This window comes from Sinohyriopsis cumingii, chromosome 12, assembly GCF_028554795.1.
Source record: "Sinohyriopsis cumingii isolate HCF-2022 chromosome 12, ASM2855479v2, whole genome shotgun sequence".
NCBI classification, from domain to species: Eukaryota; Metazoa; Mollusca; class Bivalvia; order Unionida; family Unionidae; genus Sinohyriopsis; species Sinohyriopsis cumingii.
This window is the reverse complement of record NC_142972.1, coordinates 15,503,546-15,519,725: the sequence shown is the minus strand read 5'-3', so window position 1 is coordinate 15,519,725 and position 16,180 is coordinate 15,503,546. Positions and strand designations below refer to the sequence as shown.

General features: G+C 35.0%; 1 protein-coding gene across 1 annotated transcript in view; it reads right to left on the bottom strand.

Moving 5' to 3' along the window:
- Positions 1-16,180, bottom strand: part of LOC149786029 (E3 ubiquitin-protein ligase rnf213-alpha-like) — a 598,535-nt gene that overhangs the window by 357,068 nt on the left and 225,287 nt on the right. The window contains exons 30-32 of the mRNA XM_089976317.1: positions 14,423-14,557; positions 13,640-13,751; positions 650-812 (exon numbers count right to left, since the gene is read on the bottom strand). Coding sequence (XP_089832443.1) covers positions 650-812; positions 13,640-13,751; positions 14,423-14,557 — 410 coding nt within the window. The remainder of the gene's footprint in view (positions 1-649; positions 813-13,639; positions 13,752-14,422; positions 14,558-16,180) is intronic.

Below are 16,180 nucleotides of genomic sequence, written 5' to 3'. Positions count from 1 at the left end.
CTGATAGAAATCAGGTAGACCATACAATTTACACAAGAAAAAACAATTTCCTGAAATCAATCCAAGTAAACATCTTGTTTACAATTGATCATTATCTTAAAGTATAATCTACAATCATGAACAAAAGTTAGTTACATAAAATGTTGCTTACAAATGACATTACAATCTACAATCAAGGACACAAGTGAAACACAATTATTTATATCCATAACAAGGGGTTATGGTTTACTTGAAGGAAAAAAAGATAATATTAACGTAGGAAAAAATCAACCAAAAATCAATTATAAAAATGATATGTATATATCAACACATAATAAAACAGATCTTTATTGCCCACAATTTGTGAAAAATAAAAATGTCTCCATTTTAATGGTAAAAATTGTGCATCCCCTTTTGTAGGTTTTACAAGCATGTGTGTGTGTGTGCCTCTCTCTCTGTCTGTCTGTCTCTCTCTGTCTGTCTGTCTGTCTGTCTCTCTCTCTCTCTCTACATATATATATATGCATATGCAGCATTATATTGAATAGCATCATTTCAAAGAACTGATCTATACATCCCTGAGTTTATATATAATAATACAGAAGATGAAACAATGCATATTTGTGTCCACAATGACTTGTGATAATTACAAGCACTTCTCCAGACCTACCTAAGGAGAACCTTCAGGCAATCATCACATGTTCCAAATGGGGTGCTGGGGTCAACATTATAAATATCTTGCTGACCAAGTTGACTCAGATACTGATATGGCCTCTGAAAAATGGATCCATTAAACTCCTTTGCATCAAATAATTGATCCTCTTCTTTATAATCTGCAGACAAAAAATGATAATGGAACATTTAACACACTCGTGCAAAAATGCATTATTCACTTGACTAAAATTAGCCCTACATAAGATTTATTTCCAACCACAGAAGTTGTATTTTTGACATACTGATATTATTCTTTACTGTCTTTTCAATGCAAAATGACAATGACAACTTGTATAGTATAAAACATTGAACATTATTGTTGGAATGTATGTTTTTTTTGTAAAAATATATTTTTTTGTATTTTATGACACAGCAACATTTCAAATATGATACCATCCTGAGGCAAGGAAAGGAATTCATTGCTCAAGGACACTGATGGTATCCAATCCAGGCTTATCAAATGGTGAGAATCATGCCCATATCAATATGGACCCAGTACAATGCCATAACCACTGACACATCACAGCTCCATTTCAATATGGTTAGATAGTTAAGTTCCACTCATTTGACCAATCACAAGTCATATGTAGGATATGCTACCTATGCCTTTCCAGTGACTGAGTGGATTAAATCTTTGGCCTTTCAGAACTTCTACCATCAGCATTCTGCTTCTTAGTCATAATTTTTGGTTGGCTAATAGTGTGACCCTATTATAACACACTGTTATAACATGAATTAAGATATAACATGATCATTGCATGGCTCCTGAAATTCATATACATGCATTTTTCTCATACATGAAAAATTTTAAGTACAAAAAATAATGTCAAAAGTTTATTTTAATTTTGGTGCAGAGATCTCATATGAAATCTAATATAAGATAATTATGGTGTGGCTCCTGAAATTTCATATACATGTATTTTTCTCTTCCATGGGAAAAACATTTCTTCTTAAAAGTACGAAAAATAACATGTAAAAAGTATTAAGGGATGACAATGGAATTCACCAATGTTACAAATTTTGATTTTTTTTGGCGGTGACTGTTGGCTTTTTAAACTTGTAATTATTGGGTTTGGAGTGGAGAAATTCAGTCACATTGAAAGGAAGCCACAAACTTAATATGAAATGCACTGGAATCTATCCACTGTTACATAAACAAATTCTTTGTTCATACTGACAAACCATCTTAACAGTGCATTGTTAAATCGTAATCTACTTATGCTGACATCTGGTCTGAGTACTGTACATGCCAATAGTCATACTACCAGGACTAGCTACAATCGAACAACCTCTGAAGGCAGAAACAGTAAATGCTACCACTGACCATCAATATTTTTTTAATGTACCCAGAAAAAATAGTATAGCTGAAACTTCAAAGAAAACTGATTACCTCTGAAGCATTGATTGTTCTTTATAAATACTAAAATAGTGAAAGGGAAAAAAAAATCATTCTCAATGTTCTACAACTCTTTGATGTTGCTACAGCAATAATAGAGGTGTATTTGTTTGGTACTCCAAAGCTATCCTTTAGCTGTGACTTAAATAACATAAGCACACTATATCAGAGAAAGCAGACTACAATCTTCAATAAAAATAAAGAACCTTTCATCAAAGTAAGTCAGGACCAAACCTGAATAAAAACAAAAGAATCTGATGGACTATTGCATTTTCCAAAGTGCCATGAATGTTTCCTTTTTACAGGTGTAAAGTTTATGTTTATGAATATTACCAATGAAGGCATAAACACAAATTAAATTTCCAATCTTTTGAAACCACAGATATCTGGCTGTCAAGTTAATTGAAGAAGGGATATCTTGCAAAGATGTTTGTTAAACTTTTAAATTTTTTGCATACTTTCATATCTCTGGGTAGCCTAAGCAACATGATAGCAGTCTCCAGCTGACCAAAATCCACGCAAATTTAAGTACATGTTAACGAGGCATGTAAACAACTATAAGGGGTTTCACGGTTAGTATCTCCCCTTGAAAACACCAGAGGGCATATCAGTACAACTAACTTTCGGATAGTTCAATCAATTAAGATGGCAGATGTAGATCAAGAAAATGTGACAGACCACTCACATTATGCAAACAGGATCGATATCTCACTATCTTAAAAAGAAATTCTATCAATATTTGATCAATTATTTTTACATCTTTTTTTTTCTCTCACTAACTTGTGCTGCTCCCAGCTTTCAAATAAATATTATCTGCCCATTTCAGAACTTCATTATCTTTCCATTACTACCTTATGCTCCAGTTTGTATTATTTGATTGTGCAAAAGTGTATCGCTGTGTAAAAAGTTCTTGCAATTTATCTCACTTGAAGAATAATGAAAATATGTTTATTTTGTACAGCTTCAATCATAGCACTTAATAGAGGTTGAACGATGAGAAAAAAATTATAAGTTCTTACGGTTCTTTTATTATTGCTTTAGTCTGTTGCTTTTCTATTAATGTTCATTATATTTTTCATGAAATAACCAACACCTTCAAGTCACATTGTTTTGTCTGAGAGTATAACAGTGATTACTCAATAATCAGTAACACCTGCTGTCAGTGCACCTACTCGAGCTCAAAAATGTATGTCAATGACTGACTGTCTAAACAAATCTAGGTGTTCCAGCGAGGAGTAGTATATCAGAAACAATGTCAAAAAATACCACTGAGATCTTTGCAAACCAAAATCCACATTCTCATCATGTCCCATGAATATTATCAAGTGATGATAAGCATGTGTAATGTGATTTTTTCAAAATCCAACAACACTTCTTCAGACAGTTCTTGATGTCCATTTATACTCAAAGAAACTTCACTAACCCCAAGTTGGTCAAATACCAATTGATTTCGTATTTGAGAATTTTGTCATCGGATATCTTGAAAAGCTATAAATACAAGTCATGGTGCTGAAACTCCTTGTTGTGATGTGATCTGCCATGCAAATGTGCCAACATTTGTGCTCGTGATCGAGTCTGTAGTCATCATCATCCATGACAATGTTGATCTGCCGCTGCTGTCCATGAAAGAGAGCAGCCATTGTTCTTCAGTGAGTGATGGTGACATGACTGGCATCCACAATGTCAGTGTCACAAATGGATCAGCTCCTTATATGTACCAAATAGCATCGTCATCCATGCTCTTTCGAATGAGAGCAACTCTGAGTTTTGCCCCAAAGATAACTTTTCTAACATTTCTGCAAAAACCAAAGATACATGACAGTGGTATTGCATAGCTAAATCTCCCCTGAGCATCAATTTGATTTTTACATGCTGAGAATCCCAGATTAAATTTGTATTTACAAAGAACAAACTCTAACATTGGCTTTATATGCTGCAGCAGTAACTTTTTTTTGGCATTAAAAAGTATAAGCTCAGCTCTCAGAGCGAACGACAGTATCTTTTGCAAACATCATCAATGGAACAGCGGACTGTGCATAATTATCACTGTATTAGGATAGCCCAATACTGTTGTAGCAACATCAACATCACCAAGGCATGCTTCAATATCTTTACAATCAATAATATATCGTGCACTGCTGAATAATGCCTTAATTCCATTATTAACAAATCCACCCTGCGCATCACCATAAGGATTACCATCGGTTTTCACGAGTCTACCCTGAACTTCAATGAATGCCACGGCAGGCAAGACATATCTTGATCTATCCTGGCCTTGTAGTTTGATTTCGTGCACATTTATCTGGTTCTCGTGCTTCATAAGAATAATATTGATAATCACGCATAGACTTATCCTTGAGTACTGGTGCGTCCATGTCAAATGCTGGATCAAATACATGTTTGAACATTATTTATATTTGTTGATGTCTAAAATGATGTACCATCAGTGTTTAACATCAGCAACAATGAGATAACCCACTACCTGCTACCAAATTTGCAGTTATATTTCAAGCTTCTTCACCGGCTAATTCTTTCAACTGTTCACTTGCAGCTTGATGTATTATCTAACATTTGCTGGCATTAAATGCTGGGCAATTTTACTGGATGAGGTCAAACTGCTGGCGGTCTGCATATAAATTGTGCTAGTCTATCCTTAATAACAGAAAATACTTTACCAGCAACATCACCAACACCTTTATCACAAATGTCAATAGCTTTCATTCCCATTTGCTTGCAGTCGGTATTGCCTGTAGGTCTATCCTTCTGAACAGACCCTGAACAACATCACCGAGTCCATCTCCGCAGATCGCTTTTTATGTTTTAAATCATGAATTTATCACACTATTACAAGTCCATGTTGAGCATTATGTATGATCATATTTTATTTTCTTGTCACTGATCTAACTGAATCAATCACTGTGGTAATCATCAATGATTTCATCGATGAGGGACCGATAAACATTAATATCCGTGATACCGTCTCTAAATAATCTCTGACGAATAGCAGCTGCTTCATTCATTATTTCTGGGGAATTATTGCAAGCTCGTCTTCCTCCATTCAGAATTTGTAATCTATTAACATCTGCAAGGACATTATAGGGGCATGAAGTAATAAGGCCACTTCCCCTGGTACCTGTACCAGGAGTGGTAATACCACTTCCAGTGGCACTGTCGGGTAGAACTTGCATCCCACCATTCTTTTTCTTCAACACTTGTTGTTATGACTAGTTTCTGTGATTGTTGTTTTTGTGGTTGTTTTTGTGATTGTTTTTGTGATTGTTTTAATACTAGCTGTGGTTGTTGTAACAGTTAAAGTTATCTATCTATTCCAGTTATAAATGCAATATATCTTGTATCACTATTTCGGGCCTGATCAATTCCATAGTGTGTGCGAAATATCTATTTTTACCATTTATCACAAATTACAACATAATTAACATGCTCGGTTTTCAAAACATTTTCTCTATGATCAAAACATTGCATGGCAAACACAGATAATCTGTCCAGATCAATTTTTTTTATCAGGCAACAATCCTTTCTCTCTTGCTTGTTCTGGTTCTGATAGTCTCTTTATCTAATGCTCTGGCTACTTCAGAATGAAGCTGGTTAAGATTATCAAGTATTTCTTGTATTAATGTTTGTGTTTGAGCAACAGCTATTTCACCTGGAAGTTCTCTTAGAATCTTTTTCATTTGTTTTGTTCTTTCTGCAATTTTTCCAGTTGATTTAGCGGTGTGCTCCAATGTGGGAAGAAGACCTTTGGTAGCCTTTGTAAGTGGTTTAAAAAACTGTTCTGCACCATCTGTAAATTCCAACTGAGACTTCTGATGCTCTTGTAACATCTGCTTGACAGAATCATGGATTGAAAGATATTTTTTAATTGTCTCTAGTCACTGTTGAGCTAGTTTAGATGTGTGAGATTCCATGGTTAGCATAGGATATTATTAACGATTTAATTACACCGCCTAACTGGATTTCTACAGCAGCAGGGAGATGCACATTTATAATGAGATTTCTATCATATATGATATAGATCTCATGTTTTTTCCTGAGCTCTTGTAACTGTTCCTAAAATAGTAATATGTCGTAGCTACCAGTACTATTTATATGTGAAGTTACACCAAACTTTTCTGTATGTCACAATGTTAAAATTGCTCTTACTGATGATTCAGCATGTGTTTATTTGTGAGATCGACTCATGCATGATAATGCATTATTTATTCATAGATTCTATAACTGGTTATATCTATTGTGGTGCATACATATCTGTGATTCAAGCATTCATAATCTACTTCTCTTACAATATTTTTATTAGCATGTTCCATAATTGCTTCTTGATCATATTGTTTCTTTTTTTAACTTTCTGTATTGTTCCAGAGTCAATAATAATCTGTCATCTCCTCTAAATCCAACGATAAGAGATATTCCTTGTGGTAATGAATCAGATGGCATACAATTATTACTTTCATAATCAAGAACTGTTTTGTTAAATATTTTAACTCTCACATTAAGATACATCATTATATATTATGTAACTGTATAACTACTTGTTAAAATCAACATAAGCAGCGGGGGAGGGGGAGGTGACGACCAGTAGTGAGTGTCCTGTGTCAGTAAACAAGGATGCATATAAATTTGACACAAATATACACTAACCCAGTTAGAGATCTCAGTTGGTTAGAGACCTCAGTTTAGACTTATTGATGCTTGTGTGTTCATTTTCATAGGAAGCTTTATTTTTGCAAAATAACCTGCCTAAAGTTTGTTGGATTCACCCCCCTGCTGCTCATTCAAAACTTTCTAGACTTTGCTTTGAACTTCTGTATTTCATGTATTTAGTTGACATTTCTATTGAAACAACACAAGAAAGGAAAACAAAGCATAAATTAACAATGCAACATGTTAATAAGTCACTAAAGCCATCTCCATTGCTAACTGAGCAAGCAAAAGTAGTGTCGCACAAATTCGTAAATTACAACATGATGTCAATGACAGCGTGGTGTAACACGGTCTTAAATAGACAAAGTCCATAAAGATTACAAAGTCACTAAAATTTAGGAGAACGATTGTCTCACAAAATAAATCCAAAATGAAAGTTGGATAATGAAAAAAAAAACATTAAAAACATAATCTAAGCGTATATATATATGTGTGTGTGTGTGCATGTGTGTGTGTGTGTGTGTGTGTGTGTGTGTAACATCACCCTCTTAGTAAGAGGGTTGGTTAACTGGATTTGGCTGGCGTTATCTAGGGGATGACCTAGCTCAGTTTCATGGCCCAGTGTGAGGGGATAGATAAAATATCAACAGACAACTGGGCAAGACTATTGGGAATAAATAATGCAATACGAGCCCCCTTAGAAAAATAACAAAATTTAATCAATAACAATTAATTGCGGCAACTTCAATTCAATCTAAGTTATGTCAACAAAATTTAATAGCAGTGTCTAATGGACTTATTTCATCATAATAATGAGTGGTGAAAAGAGCGCAATGTCCGGGACTGATTGCATCACCTTCCTCTCATGACCCATGTTATCATGTCTTCCTATTCTCTAGTCTTCCTATTCTGAACACTTCATCTCTCCCTGGACCTTCTAGCCTTTTATTCTGAACATGTCATCTATTTCTGGACTTCTGACTTCTGTCTTCAGACTGACCTGTTTCTTCCAGAAAGCTGTTTCCTTAAAGGACAAAATTACCGCTAAATCTCTAAATGTATCAATTCCTATACATACATAAAATTCCCTCACGTACGTTACTCAGAAGCATAACTAGCTATCCAAACGCTGCATAAATACTGACCTAATACAATAGATCATCACTCTTGCTTCACAGCGACTGACCATAAATTAACACACGAGCGGTGTATCTAACGTTACCATATATCTTTACCCACGCTACCACATGCTCGATTATTATTGCATAAAACTCAAAAAATTCAAGCTCAAAGCAATCCCTAACCTACAAGATTATTTAAACATTACAAAATTATATATAAAAATATAATTATCATTAACTCACAATAATCAGTATTGTCCTAATAGACAAACTTTTTATTTCATATAACCCTATGAAATCCTACACATATGAAAATTTGGATCACATGCAATCCATCAATTCTATCAATGAACTAGTAACTGTAAAATTAACACATTAACCCCTGCCACGTTAACTTGTCGCTAGAGGTTAATGTGTTAAAGAGATAAATTGCATAACAACTCTAGCATCAATAGATTTCCATGAAACTGAATAAATGATACATAATATGGATACTAGTCATAGCAAGCACACTTGCATAAAACAATCAAAAATGGAAAATTACGTGAAAAATTAAAATTGCATACCTTAATGCTGTTCTCTTTCAGAACTTGTGCATCCTAGCACTAAAGCTGGTCTTCTTTTACAGGACAGCTACCTGGTCCCCTATTCTTGTTCAACAAGGAAAGCACTATTATTTTTAGGCGTCCTCAGAGCCAAACTTCTCCACTCTCAGGAAATTTTGGACTAAAGAATTTTGACCAAGGTTGTCACTATAAATTTACATTATTTCCAAAGTGTATGCCTTAATTTACTCTGACCAATTCTATGCAGCAGTTCCTAAATTTTTCCCAAGATAATCATTTCTTTCATAAGATTTTGAACCGACTAGAATCTCTGACCTACACTGCAATGAACTTCCCTTTGAAAATGACTATCTGACATGGGTTCCTATCTAACAGTTATAGTTGATAGCTCAAATGTTTACTTTAAAAGGACAGCAATGTGATGCTCAATGAGTCAGAGATGTTGGCCTTTCAAGTTTAATGCTGACATGGGGGGTGGGGAAGAAGAAAGATCAAAGTGACCCTTCACAAAGACTTTTCTGGCTTAAATGTGATAAAATCTTAATGCTCAATGTATTAACTTTAAGGTTCAATACTATTCAAAGTTCGACACTTTACAATATATATATATCTTACTTGCACCAATATTAGTACCCCTACTTCGTTGTGGTTATGATATCATAGCAAATATATTACATGCCAATAATTTACAGTACACTGTATAAAAATGTATATTTATTTTTACTACTATAAACTGGCATCTGCATGTCAAATATCTAGCAAAAATGGGCAAGTCCATGTGGATTAGAACCAGAATCCAAACACACAATAAACTGACAAATTATTTATAATTCAACACTCATTTAACTAGTCTTCAAGTCTAACTTTTGCCTAATGACTGTGTAGTCCATACATTCTGCAATTACTAATCAGCATGATGATAAGGTGCTCAATCAGAGTGCTGTATTTCATTACTCTTCTGTTCTTCTTTACAAATTTGTAAAGTGGTGTTGATTTGTCCTTTTTCTAACTGGACATGTTTTAAAGTTTAAAAAGACACAGCTCCTCTAAGAATTTTCATCCACAAACCAAACCATAAAAGCCTATTTCACTTAACCCTTTACCTCATGCAAGCATCTTTTGACGCCTCTACTCAATTCGCATGGAAGTGCCTTTTGATGCCTGCTGTAAACATCAGCCATTTTGAGCTGGTTTTCGTAGTGCCACCTTTGGGGAAAACCCCCCATTAGATACTACCTTCATTTCTGCAAATGACAATTATGTCAGATCATGTGGTCACTGTTGATGCACTGGTCAATATCTGCTATTCAAAGTAACTGGGTCATAATCTCCACTCTCCAAAATGGCGGTCGCGGATTTCATTCAGTACTTATTAAGTTTTCACGAATAGAATCACAACTATGAAAGATTCAATAACTTTGGTAAAGGCTCTGATATTGATGTAGGCAGCAGTTAGTTTTTATAAATTATCAAATTCAGATGACTTAGTGATGTAGATGCAGATGAAAAACATGTAAATTTCGAGTGTCAGAAATGGCATCTATGGTTAGTCATGTGGCCTCACTTACATGACAGTGAACAAGTTCTCTCAAGAGTTTAAAGCACATAAAAAATTCTTCCGAGAAAAATAATTACACAGCCATAACAATTGGACTTTACTCTTAAATTTGTCCACATATAATAGATATGTACCAAAAATGTAAAATTGTTAAAATTGCCGTTAAATATAACATACACTACATTGCTTAACAGTTCACAGGCAGGCCTATGCGTATGCGGTCGACTAGGTAACAGGTGTTCTATTTTAGCACGCTGCACTTTGTAACTATGAGGTAAAGGGTTATTATCTGACACTATTTTCTTTAAATCTACAGACTCAGATCCACTAACTAACTTGACTGTTAATATAATGTATCTGTGAGTCAAAGTTTCAAATTAAAGAAACCAGCCTGTTATGGGGGCCCAAAATGGCCGAGTGGTCTAAAGTGCTCTCCATTACGGATCACTGCCATCTCACCTCTGTCTGCGTGGGTTCCAGTCTCGGATTCGGCCAATGTGGGTATGTGAGAAAGTTTGCCATTAGCTTCTTGTGGGTCGGTGGTTCTTTCCAGGATTTTCCTGGGTTCTTCCTCCACCATTAATACTAGCCGATCGTGTGCTGAAAAATGGCGTTAAAACCCACAACAACAACAGCCTGTTTTCTTGGAAATGGATCATATACAGTTACAATTAAAAAAATTAGGAAATACATCTGGGTCTAGATGGACAAATCAGCTCTTATGCTGTTCGTATGCAGCAATCTTTCTTTTCAGAATATTCTCACTCTTTTATTTATGAGTGGAATGAAAGAGATGTTAATACAAATGACAAACACAACTTTTAATTATTTTTATTTTTATTTTTATTGTTTAATGTAACCATAAAGGGTAATCCATATAGAGGTCAGCATAAGGTGTTAATTCGGTGAAAATTAGCATAATGATTATGCCAAATGATGACAATGCTCAAGGAGGTAAATATTATTATTAAGCCTTTTTAATTGAAATAGGTGAGTTTTAGGAGCACTCTTGCATGAGATCACGTAATCTTTGTTTCTAACATCCCTGGGCCTATCATTCTATGCAGCTGGACCCTGGTACACAAAGGAATGTTTTCCTAATTATGACTTCCTTTTAACAGTGGGAACAAGGAGAATAAAAGCGTCAGAAGAAGAAGTCAAGTTTCTAGATGAGGTCTACATATGGCTAAATCAGACAGGCATATTGGACTGGAGCCAGTTAAAGAAATGTAGCATAGTGAACACATTTTGTGTTTGAATCTGGATTGAATGGGTATCCAGTGAAGGTTACTTAGCAGGGGAGAGGTGTGCTCAGTTCTTTGTACTCTTAATGGGTGATCATCCAAGCAGCAATGTTTTGAACTTTTTGGAGTTCTGTGGTAGATCAAAAGAATATTGTGACAAGTTGATGCATCTCAGCTCCAGATATGCAGCCTTGTATATGTTCATTACATGTTGATGTAATGAGAATGTACTGTCAAGAGTGACACCTATACTTTAATTGTACTGACTGTGTTGGTATAGCTGATACTTATTATTACAGGTAAAGAAATTGTGATCAATGACTTCACATAGAAAATGCACTTCTCTAACCCCTGGATAGTAGCCTCAACTTCAGTTGGGCAACTAGATATGTATATTAGGTGTCATCAGCATCCAACTGGCAACACACCAGCTGTTTTACTTAAGGCTGGAATGTTTTCCATTTACTAGTGACAATTTGTGTCCTGCTGACTAAGTAGGACATGAACCATAAATATGGTGAATACCAAACACATGCAGGTGATGGTGAAGTAATATATCATGGTCTACTGTTCAACTGCAGCAGACAAGTAAATTAGTGTGAGGACTGTACCCTCTATACTATCCAAAGCAGAAAGAAGGTTGTTAACTACTCCCAGAAGAGCAGGTCCAGTATTGTGTGAACTGCACATTGCTAAACAGACTATATGAATTCAGATGAGATACAAGCTATGATAGAACAACTTTTTCTAAGATTTTTTACATGAATGAGAGGTAATAGAAACAGTTTTTTAAATTAGTATGGTCAAGCGTTGGTAATTTCCTTCAATACTTTCACATAGCCTTTAGAGTTTTGAAAAATGATGTGAATTCCCCAAATGAGAGAGAAGTATTGACAACACTTATTAGTGAGGGCAGAATTGAATCTAAGCAATCAAGCAACAATGATGTCAGAATCAGACTGAGTTTACATGACTTTGCGGCACTCTTCATTATAACTGTATGTACCAATTCCATAGAGAAATTAGATTCCATTGGTGTTAAAGGTTGCTGTGTATATTCTGCATCACAACTGTATGATAAAATGAGTCAACTGAAATTGTGTTGTCAAGCTCATATCTAATGGATTGAACTTTGTCACATAAGAAATTTCCAAACAGGTCTGGACTGTTGACCGGAGAGAAGATCATTGGACGTGGTGTATATTGTATTCCTAGGCATTAACTTGTCCACAATCATGATGAGCTCTTTGCAGCTAAAATTTTCAGTGATTTCAGTACTGTGGTAGGCTGATTTTTCTGCATGAACTATGTTTGTGACATTCTTCTTAGCAGCTTCATAGACTTGCTTATGAATAGTGAGGCTGGTGGAAAGCAATCCTCTCAGCTTTACAGCATTCTCTTTTAGCAGTACAAAGCTAAGTCACTATCACTACTATACCATGGAGAACATTTCTGAATTGATACTCTGCACTTGGTGGCTGGGGCATGTTTGTCAAGCAATAACCACAAGCATGTGTCCAGTTGTACTGCTGCAGGAGGTAATGAAGTTGTTAGGTTTTTTGGAATGTCATGCACTGGTTGAGTTCTATTTATCATATGGAGGTTTCTCACAGCAGAACAGGATTGGAGGGTTAGGGACTGATGCACTGAAATGACATATGATGCATAGGTGATCTGATGCATTTTCGTGAGACGCCAGTGAAGACTGTAGAATATCATCATCAGGTCTATGAAGAATCCAGACAAAAGTGTGACCTTGTTTATTGGCAGGTTGGCTAACTGACTAGTGAGGTTGAAAATATGAATAGGATCGGTGAGTTTGGCAAAGTGAAAGTGGAAATCTCGAAGAATAATCAGGCTGCCACCCATCTAATTTCCATACTCAATATGGTTAGGAAACTGCTACAAAATGAGAGACTGAGTCAGCTTGCTTTTCGACGAGGAGGGCTTTAGAGGCAGAAAAAATGATCTGACATTTGTGTGAGTGAGGTTAGGACCAGTTCAAATGATGTTTGTTGGAAACTGTAAGTTGTAGCATAGTTAAGAGGGTGAATTATGGAGCTCTTATGTGAGAACAGCAATTCCACTTCTGCAGGAGTGACGTGGAAATGACTTGATGGACTTATCCCACTTCAAATAAAATGATAATGTTTATACCCAAGTAGATTATAAAGCTTCTGTAGAAAACATGCCTAATCAGCATCCTGAAACAAAAGTCACATTCAATTTTCATCAATACTTTGATCTTTAGTGTGTTGCTGCTCCCAATTAACTACAGTCCTTAAAAAAATGCATACAAAAAATATGTCAGAACCTTAACAAATAAGGGACCAAAATCAACAAAATTTACCTTCCTCATCATCAATTATTATTTTCTGATGCTCAATATGCAAAGTTCTCACCTTCCGGTTTTGTTTTCTTGGTAAGTATATCTAAACTTTCTTGTGGGGATCGGCAGGTGATGTGTGGCAAGAAGTCAAATAGTTGATGGACATAACTTGCATTACCATCGTGCTTCAAAAGAAAAAACACATAAATGTATTTTATTTCAACATTCATTACATCCAAAAACACATTTATCATTGTATAATGAAAATATTCTTCATAGCCCTTAACCATTTAAAATGATTCTCTTGATGGTCTAGTTCAGTATGTTTATTTCTTAGGAAATCATGGTGTTGCAAATTGTAACAGTGCTTACTAAATTCAGTCGCATAACAGTTCTAAAAGCAAGAGACAAGATTGTAAAATATGCTTTGTGTCCATATTATTACTTTGATGCTTTGGTGGCACTTTATGTAAAACTGAATATTTAGATTAGTTTGACTGATTATAAGCTATATAATGTATTGAGAAAATAAACTGACGTGCACCTGATCACATACAGGTCCCTGATAAACATATACATTGCATTTTCAAGGTCAAATTTGCCATGATAATTGTTTTAACAGAAATAATCATGAATTGAAATTTCCAAATAATTTAAAACAACAAATTTCTGAGATCATAAATTTGCGAAAATTTAAAAATGCAAAACTTTCCACATAAAAAAATAGATGAAATTCTTTCAAGATTGTGCTGGTGTATATCAACTAGTCACAACTACTGTCTGTAACTCTACAAAGTCTTAAATTTAAAGTGCAATGCCATTGTTATTATTATTATCATCTAAAATAAAGCAATACCTTTTTCTCAAATATTGGCACTGTCTCCACCAGATACAGATCTTGAGGTGAACGTCTCCAAACATACCCTGATTTGTCTGTCAAACATCCCAGGATCAGCAGATTGAACAGGAAAAAGTCTATTCCCTCCTGTACCTACGAAAATCAATTATAAAAGTCTTTCAGAAACAGAGTAATAACTTTTTTAAATTTTCAAATCAAAAACCATAGTGACCAGTATAACTGATGGAGGGAGAATTCCCCCCCACCCCCCACCCCCGCCGGAAGAACCATTGACACACAAGAAGTTACAGGCATGCTTTCTTACATACCCACACTGGCCAAGCTAAAGACTCAAACCCATGCAGACAGAGGAGAAATGGCAGTGATCCTTAACTGTGAGTGAATGCTTTAGATCACTCAGCCACTTGGGGCCGTCAGTCTTGTTCTCTACTGAATGTAAGTGAAGCATGTGCACAGTGTGGACGATTTTAAAAATCTGTGATAAATTTTGAAAGAAAGCAAAAGAAAATAATGTTATCAAGTCCTTACTAATTTGTAAACTCGTCAAAAAATTCCAAGACTGCATGTGATATTATCTCAAATATTTCATGTATAAAAGTTAAAGTTAATTTATGAATAACTTTTCATAAATAAGCAATCTGGTATTTGCTCTGAGTGTGAAGGGAATCCTCATGTTACTAAAATATTAAAATATATATATAGTGTGCACCTGCTACATTTGTGCTTACTGTTAATGAGCAACACTGATATTGGTTTGCATTATCTATTCACATGAAGAAATGCTACACATGAGAAGTGCAAGAATAAACTTCAATATTTTATTACAATTTTATAATAAATAATGACTTACAATTTGTGTAGCATATACATCAAGATCCTAATAACATGACAAGTATATGTCATCAAAAAATATATATATTAACATGTATTCCCCCATTTTCAGGCACTATAATGAAGAGTACTGTCTCTACTGTGGAGGAACTGGGCACATGACACAGGTATGCCATCATTGGCAAACAGATTGAGTGCTTCAGATGCCATAAATATGGACACAGACAAAGACTTTGTCCATCAATGCATTATACATATTAGGAAGCTGGCAAAGAGGAGAATGCCAATGCTTCATTTACAACAAATCAATATGTACCTAGTGAAACTCTTGACTCTAATTATTAAATGGACACTATTGTAGATGAAATAGTTAATGGATTTTCAATGTTTGTATGTGACTTTGAAGATGCTAATATACATACACAATTTAAATATAGAAATAGGATGTAAGAATGATAAAAGTAGTGTGGAGACAATCTCAGTGAGTACCCCATTGCATGATGACATACATATAATTGATATGAAACTAAATACGAAAGGTTTTAACATAGGTCACTTAAATGTACAAGGTATTGTGGGAAAAATAGACGAGATTAAATTAATGTTGTCTTCCAAGGAAAAAAATATACATGTTTTAGGACTCACTGAAACCAAATTAGATACTAACCACAATGATGATCTATTTCACTGTCAAGGCTACAATAAACCATTACATAGGGACAGAGAGAGACAGCGGGGGCCAGGGAGGGGGGGGGGAGGGTCTTGTTGTATACATTAGGGAAGATGTAAATGTAGAAAGGCGACTTGACTTGGAGTCATATGAAATTGATAGGATCTGGCTGGAAATTTTTCAAAATAATGCAAAATCATTCCTAGTTGGTTTCATTTATAGGCCACCTTCCTCCAAAGCAATTTGGAATGATA